This window comes from Citrus clementina, unplaced genomic scaffold, assembly GCF_000493195.1.
Source record: "Citrus clementina cultivar Clemenules unplaced genomic scaffold, Citrus_clementina_v1.0 scaffold_7, whole genome shotgun sequence".
Lineage (NCBI taxonomy): Eukaryota > Viridiplantae > Streptophyta > Magnoliopsida > Sapindales > Rutaceae > Citrus > Citrus x clementina.
Window position 1 is genome coordinate 5,383,799 of NW_006262075.1, and position 14,389 is coordinate 5,398,187.

General features: G+C 35.1%; 2 protein-coding genes and 1 pseudogene across 2 annotated transcripts; 1 reads left to right on the plus strand and 2 right to left on the minus strand.

The window, feature by feature from the left end:
• Positions 1 to 1,095: 1,095 nt before the first annotated feature.
• Positions 1,096 to 3,031, plus strand: LOC112096767 (annotated as a pseudogene).
• A 1,664-nt stretch (positions 3,032 to 4,695) lies between these two features.
• LOC18037655 (putative clathrin assembly protein At4g40080) lies at positions 4,696 to 6,278 on the minus strand. The gene has a single exon (XM_006426245.2). It carries the CDS (start codon positions 5,986 to 5,988, stop codon positions 4,909 to 4,911), a length of 1,080 nt encoding a protein of 359 aa, XP_006426308.1. The 5' UTR covers positions 5,989 to 6,278; the 3' UTR covers positions 4,696 to 4,908.
• A 4,137-nt stretch (positions 6,279 to 10,415) lies between these two features.
• LOC18037700 (E3 ubiquitin-protein ligase ATL31) lies at positions 10,416 to 12,045 on the minus strand. The gene has a single exon (XM_024180991.1). The coding sequence runs from the start codon at positions 11,794 to 11,796 to the stop codon at positions 10,540 to 10,542; it is 1,257 nt and encodes a 418-aa protein (XP_024036759.1). The 5' UTR covers positions 11,797 to 12,045; the 3' UTR covers positions 10,416 to 10,539.
• Positions 12,046 to 14,389: the final 2,344 nt, after the last annotated feature.

Here is a 14,389-nt window from a genome sequence, read left to right on the forward strand (position 1 = left end):
AAGAAGCGAATAAAGAAGCATTTGCCCCTAAAGTAAGTAATCAACCAGTCAAAAACAGATAAATATTTACTTACACCACACCGGCCCGGCGGCCCCCGCGGGGTACTTATTGCACCCCCGCTAATTAAACGAAAAATTATGTATAAGAGACCTGTTGGTGGTAAAATATGGAGAAAGAAGTATTAAGCACATGACACGTTGGGAATATGATTCATGACTTTTGAAGCCCTCCAAAGGATGAAGGGAAAGTTGAATAGGCCACGGTAGAATGGGAAGGTCTCGAAAAATTAGTATCAATCACCTAAATTATCTAAAAATAATAAAAAAAATATCTATTACAATATATTTAAGTTGTCACGTGTTAATATAGGACCACAGAACAATGACAGTCTCACCAAAAGTAGGACATGTCATTACAACACGGTTCCCACTTAAATTATCTCTAAAATATCTTCTTACAAACCACCAAAATCATATTTCACAAAGATGACCACATATACAACTACATGCATAATCTCTAATGAAATTAGGTGCTCCTCGGCCCAATTGGTTAATTTCAAATGAGCCAATTAGAATTAAAGATATATTACCAACAAAAACTATCCCCCTAGAAGACCACTCTCTAACCTAAGCAAGTTCAAAAGCCTCAACAAAAAGGCCAAATTACTCTTAAATCCCTAAGGAAGAAAATAACTAATGGTGGTTTGCCATGCATCTAAAAGGACATAAAGAGGTCCTCAGGGGAGCATTCCATCTTCAAAAGTCAGGTTGATTTCACAAAAATATTAAGTTTACTCGTTCACAAAAATACTCATCTTTTCTCCTATTCTAGCGTTTCTTGGAAAACCTGGCCTCTTTCAACCTCCCACTGACTTGACCGTCAGAGTTTCATCATCGGCCACTGACGTCATTGCCTTTAACGGCTATTCCTTATGATTTCAGGTTCATCTTTGTCGCAATGTTCCCCAAAAAGACTGTTTCTAGGCACCTCCATCTCCAGTACTGTCAGAAATCACCTTCTGTAGAGAATCTCTCATAATGCTTTGTGCTAACTAGAATTGGACCAAAACAAGACCCTAAAAAAGACGAAGAAGAATGACAATGCAAATAAACCATAATTACTCTATGTTTGTCATCACTCAAGCTTTTGCTGGTCATTTGGGTGATCTTGAGCTTACTGCCTTATCCATTGCAGTACTGTCATCGGTGGCTTCGACTTGGGGCTCTTGGTAACTCTCACTCTGTCTCCATAGAATCACAAGCTTGATCGGGAAGTTTTTAATTAAAAAATTTGAAGTGTTCAGTAAATGTGTTTCTTATTTTATCTTATTTTTATCAGCTGGGAATGGCAAGTGCATTAGAAACTCTGTGCGGTCAAGCTTTTGGGGCCAAAAAGTATTACATGCTGGGTGTTTACATGCAACGTTGATGGGTTGTTCTCTTCATATGCTGTGTTCTGCTTTTGCCTCTGTATCTTTTTGCCTCCCCCGTATTGAAGCTATTGGGCCAGCCGGATGACGTGGCAGAGCTGTCCCGGATGGTTTCCATATGGATGGCACCGCTTCATTTCACATTTACTTTCCAGTTTCCACTGAAGAGATTCTTGCTGAGCCAGCTTAAGAATATGGTGATTGCACGGGGTTCTTTGGTGGCCCTGTTGGTGCATATTTTTGTGAGTTGGCTGTTTTTGAACAGAATGCACTTGGAGTGATTGGCACAGCCGCGACTTTGAATTTTTCTTCGTGGGTTTGGTTTTTGGGCTGTTTGGATACGTTGCTTGTGGGGGGTGTCCTCTTACAGGGACTGGCTTCTCCTTGGAAACGTTTTCTGGTCTCTGGGAGTTTGCCAAGCTCTCTGCTGCTTCTGGTGTCATACTCTGGCTTCCTATGCACGTAATTATAGCTATAGCTACTGATTTTAATTTAATTTATTTGTCATTACATTTTGTGTGTTATGAAATCACAGCTTCGAGAATTGGTACTAGAGAATATTGGTATTGATGACTGGAAATTTGCAGAATGCAGAGATTGCAGTGGATGCTTTGTCTATCTGGTAGGTGTTGTACACAACTAATAGTGTTGTAATATTTTTTATTTCTTTGCGTAAATTGTCATCTTATAAATGTTGTGCGGTTCTGTTGTTCGTTAGGTTTTTTACCAACTCTTTTTTTATTTAATGATTGATAGTGTGTTTGTGTTCTGTTATGTTTTGTCTCATTCGGCAGCATGACAATAAATGGCTGGGAAATGATGATTCCTCTCCATTCTTTGCTTCAACTGGGTAACACTCCAGCTTCCCTTTAATAATTTTTTTTTTTCAATTCTTTTTGCTAAATCAAAGGCCTGGCTAGAATATCTCTCAGATCTCAAATAAGTTTCAGTCACAAGAGAGTAATTAATGGCAAATCACTATTGCCATCAAAGGCCTGGCTATCAATGATTTGCCTGTGTCCGAGAGACATATAGATCGACCAGTGTTTGTTATGTATGAAATATGTACTGCAGAGTGAGAGCTGCAAATGAGCTTGGAGCTGGTAACGGGGAAGGAGCCAAGTTTGCTACAATAATATCGGTTGTGACATCAAATCATGCTTGGTATCTTCTTCTGGTTATTGATAGTGATTTATCACAGTGAACTTGCCTTGATATTCTCTTCAAGTGAAGAATTGCGTGTTTGATATGTATTTACATTTTGTAATTCTGGCATTGCAAAGAGTAATGAAATTGGACATCTTACCATTATCTTAGGGGATTTGGGCTGGAATGATTTTTGGTGGCACTGCAGTTTAAACTTTGGTACTGACCATCATTGCACTGCGACTGGGAATAAAGAGGTTACGAGCACTTTATCAAGTCAGTGCTGTAATTTTTATTCAGTACTTAAAAAAGTTTTAAATATGTTAAGTTAAATCTTTTTTTTTTCCCCTGGAAAAAAATTGCAGGCTGAGAAAGCTAGTACGCTTGTAAAGAAGTGGGCAGCTGGAACATCGTCAGATTGCGTATGGGCTTCAGATAAAGATGGACTGTCATAGTCAGTTTTTCTTTGATTGGCATAAAAATAAAATTCCCTAATTTGCAATGTGCCTCAATAATTAATTTGGAATGAATCCACAATGTTTCTTTCCTTTAATTTTTGGACTGCATTTGGTCTATTTCAAACCTATTGCAGGCTGCCTGCTAACTATGTCAAAGGCGTCTAGGAGCCAAGAGCTAGTGCTTTTATAATTAAAAATTGATTTTTAAATAAAATTAATTTTTATTTCAGAAGACTTCAAATCAAGAGAATATTCTAATTCAGTTTTTATATATTGGACTGGCATAATTCCAACGGATGCCCAAAAAATTGTGCAGCCCAGAATTTTATTCTTGTACAACACTCCTATTTATTCTTATACAGAACTTTACAGTTTAATGTTAGAACTTATAAAATGGCAAAGACACAAAGACTAAGAGGCCACAAAGCAACAAACTAAATGAGGTTTTATATAAATTCTTTAATTTCTTTCTAGCAACAACACCATGCAAAGTAATGAAAGACGATTATTCCCCATCCCTCCCAATCGAACTCCAAATTTAATGTATCCCATTATATTTGAATATGTGGCCACTTATTTTCGTTAAACCAAGTAGACTATCCTTTGCAAATTATTAATTTCAAACTCATGCATGTGTTTTTTGAAGTCCTGCTGTGATGATAAGTTATTAAAACTCCTTACGATCACTTATCAGAGGACTAGCTATTACAGTTTACATAAACAACTTTTTACCATACAGCCCATTTTAAAATCCAAATTAAACTCGTCTCCTTTCAAGATTAGTGTGAAAGACTGAGACACCGAGTGACAAGTGATCGAACTTTTGACTACTATTGACTATACCAATAAGTATTCCAATAATTATGTGACGTTTCATCTACTGAATGGTAAAAGTAGTTTTACAAATTATAAAATTAATTAATTAATAAATAAGTACCACGTAGCATTTGAGAGTGAAAATGAGTGTAATTCTCCTCGTTTTCCCTTGAAAATTAATTAATTATAGTGAATTAACAATTATACCCTTAAAAATTATTACTTATATACCTTTACAATCTCTTATTATCACTTATATATCTTTAAATTATCACTTGTATCATATAAAAATATCAGATTACTCCTCTGACGTCATCATACTTAAATAGCAACTAACAATTTTATAGACGGCATATATATTTTGTTAACTTAAGGTGGACGACTGATATACCCTGAAAGTATTGTAGTAAATTTGATAACGGAATAAATTAAGAATATTCGATTGATAATTTCCTAAAAAAGAAAAGAAAAAGGGAGAGATAGACAATGTCAAAAATTAAAAATAATAACGGTATTTGAAAAAGAAAGAGAAAAAGAAAAGTAAATAGGCATCAGTTCTTCATAATGCACGTCCTAATTAAAAAACAATAAAGAGAGGACTGAGTAGGGTCCTTTGTCTATGATTTTTACTTTCTTTTTTACATAAAGTTTTGCAGCAATTTGTGACGAGAGGGACATACTCAATTATTGAGTGAAGATATGATCAGCTTTAATAGCTTTCTTTAAAGAAAACCTAAAATAATCCCGAGTAATGAACGTTTCAACTATGCATAACGAGTAAACAACCTCATAACCGAGGCTTGATAATCATTATAATATATATGCATAATTATTATGAATCAAAATGATGGTAATCTTTTCTTGCTTTCAAATTAACGTAACAAAACCATATTAACACGCAATTCTTCTGTGCTTAATCTACTTGGAAATCATAACCATTCTCCTTAACGAAATGACATAATTGTTTTTTTTCCCAACGTATAGCAAATAGACTTAAAATTCACACTATATATGGATTTTCTATTTACTTTAATTACACTGACCATACATGGCCATCACTATGCACATGATTCGATTGAGTCAAGAACCAGAAAATTAGGAAACCTGTTGAAGCCAAATCTAGCTGAAGAGAATCGGACTGAGTCACCGTACCTTCTCGAAAGGCGATCTCCAAACCGAGCTGACTCACTTGCCTTATCTCTTCTCCCTGTGCTCACAATCATCCTTTCATCTCTATACGCTCTCTCTTTCGCTACTTTATCCTTCAATGCGGTGATTAATCCCCAAAATGCTTCAATCAAAACCCTTTTCCTGTGGGACAAAACCGACAATCTCTCCTTACAATCCTCCAATCTCTTCAAGGCACAGGCCAACTCGACCGAGTCACCCAAACTCAAACAGCCGAGTCTGTTGTTAAACTCGCTGACTCGAATTGAAACCTCGTTTATGGCAGACAAGTAATCTTCGCCCACCAATCCCATGATATCGTCCACCAAAGGGTTGCCGCGCACGTGCAAACAATCAGGCGTTTTACACATCTGTTCAAGCAAACTCAGCAAGGAATCGACCTCTTTGAGCAAATCAATGTTCACGAGCGCCGACACCTTCTCTTCTTCTTTATCCATCTCCACAGAACTTGAACTTGAAGAAAGGAAGAAACCCAAAACCCTAGAAGTGGACAAGAGGTGTTCGAGATATAAAGCGTACCATCTGACCCACGAAGAGAGTTCCCAAGTAAGCGGCGTCGTGTTGTCTCTGAAGTTTGACAATTTAAGATAGTTTCTTCCACCGGCGGAGGGATAAACAGAGAGCTGATCTTGGAGAATGAAGCTTCCATGTTTGACGATGTGATGGACGGCGATGAGGGACTTGATGGCGACGGATGCATCGTGGGTTGTCTGAAGGCGGTCCATGAGGGCTTCGATGACGGCGGCGGCCGTGGCCCGAGAGCTATGGCCGAAGCTGAGGAGCGTGGTCAGGCGTTTCGGATCGGGCGGCGTGGAAGGGTCGTGAGTTGTGGCTCGTAGAAGAGATAGATGGAGAGTTAGGGTTTTGGGTTTGGAGATTATGGCTGCTTTGCTCTGTGACACCTTGTCTTTGATTATGCCCATTAGATTTGCCAGGCGCCCCATGTTCATAAAGATCCACCTACGTACGCTGCAGCCGAGAGGCAAATTTTATTTCATTTATTTAAAGGATTTAAAAGATAATTAAAGAAGGCACCGGAATTGAATTGAAGAAGAAGGAATATGGTTTCCCACTTTCCCTTATCAAATTCTACAGTTGGGTGGCGTGTGATAATTATTTATACGTATCAACGTATGTTCTTTGCGCTTGTTAACCGTTGCCTTGTCAAAGATTTGAGAGAATTAAAATTTAAAAAGGGCAAAAAAAGACAAAAAAAAAAAGCAAGAGACATCACCGTTGAAGCAATTACAAAATTTAATGTAATCAACTACAACCAACAAACGAACGGCTAAATTTTATTGATGTCGATGAATGATAAAAAAAGTCAAGCCACCACCTGCAGGGTGGACCCTGATTAAAAATAATTATTTGTTTTTTGTCGGGTAAGCACTAAGCAGCCATTTATGATTGTCAAAACCGATCAAAAAGGTCACACGACGTTGTTTCGATCATTATTACCGTACCCATAATTCGGATGTAACAGAAGCCATTTCGAGACATATATGCTTTTAAAATATCTTGTTTTAGCCAATTAAACTCGTGTCCATGTATACCATTCTGAAACTTGTTAGGTGGTAGTTATCAAGTAAAGAGTAAAGAATATCAAATGCGTCGGCTTCCTAATTAAATAAAATATGGTTGCCCTTCGATGTTAATGTGACTAATAATCAAATTTTGGAGAGTAATCATTAGATCAATTATTTTAATTTAAAATATAGAAAAATACTGGCTTATTCAGTGTAAGTAGCCGTTTGATCCAGAACATATAAACCATTACACAAATGGTTCTACATTTGTGTTTAAATTTAATACAAAAAGGAATTACAAACTTTCTACTTCTTACTTCTAAATACATTGTCGCATCGGCACATCGTCCCCGTTGATGTGATGATTATAATTAGTGGCAACATATTTCTGTTGACATGGGAATAGTGGCCCAGGGTTCATTCTCCCTTAGCAGTTAGCAGGGGCGAGGATATGGAGCTAACTACTAAGCGAGAGTGGACTATTTGACCCCATTATTCGCATGGGTGTACTTAAACTTATTTCAGTTATTTGGAATGTATTTAGCAACATTTTATTCGGTATATAATGGTAATATTTGACCCTATCAATTTGTCTTATTAGTCCCCATTTTTCAATTAATATTTTTTATTCTAAAATTGTTCTTATTCGAAAATGAATATGTTTTTTTTTCTCTCATGTTGTCAATAGATTAACTTCTCATCTCTCTTATTTTTTTCAAAATTAAATCACAATTTCAATTAATTGTTAGCTCCTGATCTAATCTAGTAATCTCAAATTAAAATTAAACAAAACTTTAGATTATCTCACAAAATTAAAACCAATATCATCGATATCAACAAAATTCACCACTTGTTTATAAAATTTTTTTGGGGGTAAAAAACATCATTGAAACTCTTCATATGTTAGTGGAGTTGATGGATTGATTGATGATGAAAAAGATAGGTGGTGGTGGTGAACTTGTTGTTGATGAAAATAAGTGGCGGGGATAATAGTTATGGTAGAGAGAGAGGTGGAAAGAAGGAGAATAAAATAAAAACTAATAACTTTTTATTTTTAATGAAGGTAATTTTAGAAAATAATAAAATAAATTAAAAAATAAAGACTAGTGAAATGATTTAAGGAGTCAGATATAATTTGACTAGTGAAATGATTTAAGGAGTCAGATATAATTTCTCTTTGATATTGTTAGCATCAATTAATCAACGTTGGGTGGTACCATTAAAACTCATTAGAGATGGTAATTAAATCCATATTCGGCCCCGATCTACAAGGATCTGGAAGATCCAGATCCGGAAAAATTCAAATCCGCACATTAAAAAATGTGAATCCAGATATAGAAATTTGGGATATCTGGATGCAAGTGCATCCGGAAAACTGGATATCCGGATCCGGAAAAAATTTTATTTTAAATTAAAAATTAAATTAATATATATATATTGAAAATGAAATTAAAAATTAAAAAAATAAATTTTATTTGAGGATTTATGATATTGTTATTAATTAGTCATGTTGAATTATTAATTATTGATTATGAGTGAATTTTGTTTGTTATTATTAGGTAAATTATTGAATTTTATTTTAAATTAAAAATATACATTAAAAATGAGATAAAAAATAAAAATAAAATTTTATTTATAGATTTATAGATTTATGAGATTATTGTATGTTATTCATGTTGAATTATTAATTGTTGAATTATGATTAGATTTTATTTGATATTATTAGTTAAATTATTGAATTTTTAAATTATATATTAAATTATCAAAGTTTAATTTTTACGGATATGAATATGCGGAATATCCGCCCACATCCGTTACGGATATTACCCGCATCCGGATCCATATCTTTTTTTGCGGATGCCGATGCAGATCCAAATATAGAAATATGAATTCGGATTAGGATTTTGCCAATCCTAATACTCGTCTAAAATTCATTTTTAACATCCTTTCTCTATTATCTCAACCAAAATATTTAAAAAATGATATTATTTATTTTAAAACACCATTTCATACTGCAAAATATTCCTGTATTTCTCACCATTCCTTAATTCACTCAAGTGTTACTTGATGGTGATGAATGATAATGTCTTTTTCTAAGCATCTGTCTATTTTGTTGTGACATGGCTTAATTCATAATTTTTACACGGAAATTTGAATAAGCCCAAAAAGCCAATATGAAAATAGGCCTTATAAAAAAAATCTAGGTCCATTTTTTAATAATTCCAATTGAATCTAAAATGCTCAAATGATATGTTTTTGATAAAATGCTAAAGGAGTGATCCTAACAAGAATGATTTAAATTTGCTTTTTACAAAGAAATGTCGAGTCAATTCTTTAATATTTATACGTAAAATGTCCAAATCACAAATTTTTGAGAAAATAGAAAAGTGTGATTTTACAAGAAGAAACAAGGTGTCTGGAGAATAATTATAATTTCTTACAAATAAGATTCTATATAAATCCTTTACGAGCAAAAGGTCGCAAAATCAGTCCTCTCTATATGGAACCAATGTTAGAGCCAAAGGCAAGCTCAAATCGTTTAAAGGTTAAATGCCCAAAAAATATGACAAATGTCTAAAGAAGACTTATCATGAACAAGTCTTGACACATGTTGATAGTTGTCCTTATGCAAAAGATTTGTGGTCACTTATCACAATGATTATACTGCATGTCATGATAGCTCCTCCATCTCATGCTTCAAGTTGCTTGTATAAAGGTCAAACCTCCTATGTTTGAAAGTAAGTAATAAAATAATTGCAAAAATGTGGTCCTTCTCCCTCAAAATTCTTTCTCCCTTTAGAAGTTGAGCACAAAATGTTGGCTTAAGTATCGGAGAGTCATCGCCGACAACCCTCATAGTCTTTGACAATTTCTTTTCTTTTACACTTTTAACCACACAAATCATGAGATAAGCCAACATCACAAAGAAAAATGGACGATAAAACTTGAGGTAGAAAAATATCACGAAAAAAAAATGTTACACTAAAATTGGCATCAACAATAATTATTATTTTCTTTCGGCTTGCAATTTAAAAACTAAAAACTGATGTCATTGGTTGCCAATTAGGTGTTTGATTCTAGTAGTTTAAAAAATGTCAACTATTTTATGACTGCAGTTGGGCTCGCTTCTTTTTTAAATGTCATTGGTTGGGCTCACTACCTAAAGCAATAATTGGACGAAAATTAGATGGACACCATGCATCTGATGGGTGATGATGAGGTCCCATCTTCACTATCATATGTTCATTTCTATGCAGGAGATCTATCAAAGAATGAAAATGCTTGGTGTAGAGAAGCACGAGAGAAAGATGAGAGAAACAATGAAGAAAGGGGTAAAGAGAGAGTGAGTGGGTGAAGAGGGAGAGAGATCAAAATTCTCTTGTCTTTCTATCGTGGTTCTCTCTTTGTAGCACTACTCATCAAAGAATGATTTCTCTTTGAGTAGTGCTAGAGAGAGAGAACCACGAGAGAAAGATGAGAGAATTTTACTCTCTCTCTCTCTTCACCCACTCATTATCTCTCTATCCCTTTCTTCATTGTTTCTCTCCTCTTTCTCCCGTTCTTCTCTACACTAAGCATTTTCCTTTCTCGTTTACTCAAGTCATTTGTTTAGATGAGTTGTTGAAAATGACAAGTTAATTCTCTTTTCTTCAATCATTAAAAAAAATCCTGTAAAATCCTTTCCAGATAAATGATTTTTCTGTGATATTCTAATTTCTAAATGTGAAGTAAATTTTTGCATATTGGTGACGTCTTCTACTAGCGGACCATTTAAAAATCAAATTCATCAATTCTGTAACAAAATTTCAATTATCAAATTAATATATAAATATATAAAATATTTACACAAAATTTCTTTAAAAAAAAAAAAACAAAAACAAAACCACTGCCAAAAACAAAACCATCGGCACCCGGTATCCAATTGCTTCTATCTTGTCTCTCAACTAAAATATACTTTAATTTTGATCCACTAGTTCATACCTGGGGCCTTGCCGAGGAGGATTCGCCACCTTGCCCAATCTTCACGTTAAGACAATTTAACGGCGATTTAACTGCTGTCAACAGGTTCCTTCCGTTCGAATTCCAACCATCGCCCAATCCCATACCCTCACCACCAACTTTAACGAACCCCATCTTCGAAACAAACGGCGGAGTCATTGAAAAAACCCAGCGGTCGGACCGGCCAATTTGCCGGTCCACATAATTTCTTCCTCTACTACTCCCTTCTCCTCCACCACCCTTTCTGGAACTGCCTTCCATTGCCAGAGCGGCATTGAAACTCGCCGTTCGCTTAAGTTTACCTCTCGTCATTAGCTTTTTCCTAACCTCGTCTGGAAATCTTAGTGTGTACCTCTCAACGCTTACTCCAGCTAGAACAAGCGAATGTCCTGTCGAATGTGACCTCGGAAACCTCTCTGGCATTCCCAATCTCGGCGGTCGGTTCCTCATCGGCGTCACGTGACTCGCCGCGTTAGTAATTTCAAGCACTTGCGCGTCACTGTTGCTTTGCTCGTCGTTGATGTCGATCACAGCGCGACTTTGCTCTCCACTGAGTTCAGAAGCGGAGTTGTTGTGAGTCTGATTCGACTCGTTGTTTGAATCGCATAATTTAACCTTTTTGTTTGATTCTGGAGTAAGGTTGGCCCTACAAACCGGGCACGTCACGTGAGAGGCTAACCAGACATCGATGCAATGAGGATGGAACACGTGATCACATTTTGGAAGTAAACGCAGCGTTTCGTCGTCCTCAAACTCGCTTAAACACACGGCACATTCCAGAGCACCCTTCCCGATTTTCAGATCCTTCACCGCAGAGTAGACGAAGATAGGGAAAGACTCGATGACGGAAGGATCGAGGCCGCGGTTTCTGGAGAGCCCGGCGAGGGCGCGTGAAGGGAGGACGCCGCCTTGGGCGCGTGAATCAGAGCAGTGACGTACGTAGATGGAAAACATGGCGACGATAAAGAAGGTGGATATGAGAACCAAGATGATGATTGCCATTGAAGGATCAAGGGTTGTGTAAAGACCGTCAGGGTTCGCCGGCGGTTGCGTGACTGTCTGTGCGCTGGCGTAATCGTACAACGTCGGCCAGAGGAGCAGCAGCCATGTGACGTGGATGATCCAACGGCTGGGATTGAAGTTTTCGAACCTCATTATCATTAGTATCAGATGAAAATCGCTCCGAATTCTGGAAGCTAGTGAGTAGTGAGAGAGAGGAGTTATATTAGTCATGTCAGCACAGTGAGTGACGTGGCAAATTGTATAAGGGGAGAAAGAGGCAGCTGGCTGGCTGGCGTGGGCGGGAAGAAACGAACTGTCGCGAGTGATGACGTCATCAGTAAGGGGACAACATCCTTGCCACGTGAAAGCCTAAATTACTGCTGGATGCCTGGCCGACTGCTGATGTGTGTTGCCACGGCAACGTTTTAATCGTGGAGGGTAATTGCAATCCATCTATTGTTTAATTGTTGGATATTATTATTGTAAAATATACTTGTTCTAGTTATTATTATTATTATTATTGTTATCATATTTTAATTATTATTAAAAACCCGCAAAAACAGGCTTTGAAAAGGTGGAGATATTTTGGGGGAATAGAAAAAATAAAATAAAAAATAAAAGAGATAATGTAGTTGTTCGCTTTCCTGTTTGATTGCGGAACTGTATTTAGCCGGTACAAGTAGCTATCGATGTCACAATAGATTATTCTGGACAGCTTTTGTTAGATGGAGTTATGGGCCATGCATTTATTAGACGGTTGCATTTGTTATTATCGTCCATTGATGGATTAGCTGATGAGCAGAGCTACCAACATCCCTCTAAAAGTTTTATAATTGTTAAATTACCCATCAGTTAAAGAATACAGTAATATAACAAGAGAAAAAGTGAAAACAAATAAGTGGCATAATAATAATTTAAAGATAATTTGCGTTCATTATCAAATGTATACAAATAAGGAGATGAATTCTCTTTTTATAATCTTATAATTATGTATACAAATAAAATAAATGATTAATAAATTAATATATCATTAATCATAAGTTCTTATAAAATAGTGAGAGTTAAAAGAGATGAAGAGTTGCTCGGTAGGGGAGATAAAGGGTTGTTTTGATGAACGTTGACATAATTATGATTATTTCAGAATAAAAACATCATCTTTGAAGATTACTTTTCTATTAATAAAATACAAATCCATATATTCAAATTAACCATCTTCTCATAAAAATTTACCCCAAAACAAAATTTCCTTTTAAATAGCATACAAATCCTAAAATATTAAATTTATCTAAATTTTTTTCTTATTATATCATTTCTATTTAAAATCTAATAATCTTTTTAAAAAAATATTTTTAATTAAAATATAAATATAAATTAAGAAATAGGTGGGCATAAAAAGTATTGCTCCCTATCTCAATCCCTATCTTACATGCATCTAAGATAGGGGGATCGTTGCTTTGATACATTGAATCTTCCTGCACGAAAGAGAATGTCTACGATACAGGAGAATGAAAGAAAAAGAATTTAGATGTCATTGAGAAATAAAGAGAAACTATTAATTGATTAATTAATCAATTAATCAATTTCCATACCGGCGGCTCAGGATATGGATGAATGTCATCATCCATACACACACGATGGCGAAAACGATTTCTGGACGAAGCTGGCTTTTGGATTCGATTGCTTGAACCTGCGAATGCGAGGATAATCTTGGGCCCTTTCACTCAAAAAGAACAAGAAGTTAAAAAAGGAGAGTGATGTTGTTGGCGCCCCTCTGATTCCTTAAAACTACCCTGTTTCCCAGCACACCTCATGAATAGTTTTACAATAGAAGACCTTTTCAGACAACACATATATGAATTATGCAGAATGAAAAATGGATTCAAATAATTATTATATAATTTTTGTTATAAAAAAAAACTGATAAGTGAGAAAATAATAGAAAAAAATTTTAAAATAAAAAGTATTTGTGAGAAAAATAAAAATATAAAACAATTTGGTGTAATTATATTGGTGTAAAGAGTTCGAGAGAGAAACTTATAAAGCCTATTATAGGGGGTTTAATCGGATCTATTTCGTTCTTTAATATAATTAGGCAAATGCTATGTTACAATTAATGTAACATACACACTCAACAACAACCACATAAATTGTGTGGGCCTATTATTTGTGTGGTTGTTGTTGAGTGTGTATGTTACATTAATTGTAACATAGGGGCTCCCATATAATTATTATAGTAGGAAGGTTTTACAAGCATTTTTAAGGGGTGCCAATAGTTTAACTCAAACAAAAGACAAGGCGATAGTCTTGGACCAAACTATGCCGTGGCCAGCCATAGAGACAAAAACAGAAGAAGCCCAATCCATAAATGGTAATGCAATGAGGTCTGCAATGTTATGTTGAGTCGGACAATTTTTTTTAATTATTATTGTTATTATTATTAACTCGACCTAAACCTTAGAAAAATCCAATGACATTGGGAAATTTTAATATTTATGCTGAGGATTTCTAATAATTATATATTTACATGGTTCTTTTTTGGTAATTATACATTAAATAGTTGGTATATAACACTTTTTCGAAGGACAATGCTTATAAGGTCTTGTTTCGTATTAAAATACTTTAACTAACTTTTAAGATGTAGTTATTGTAGAAAAAAATTATACTTATGAAATAAAAATTAATAGTTTATAGTAGATATAATTTTTAAAAATAATATTGACAAAATTAGTAAACATGTAATAAATTTTTTATTATATAAGTATAAAATCAAATCAACTTAATTTTTAAGTTACAACAATTAGTGTTTACTAAACATATTAATATT

Coding starts and splice junctions, on each gene's coding strand:
- LOC18037700 (XM_024180991.1), bottom strand. CDS start 11,796: ATGACTAATATAACTCCTCTCTCTCACTACTCACTAGCTTCCAGAATT.
- LOC18037655 (XM_006426245.2), bottom strand. CDS start 5,988: ATGAACATGGGGCGCCTGGCAAATCTAATGGGCATAATCAAAGACAAG.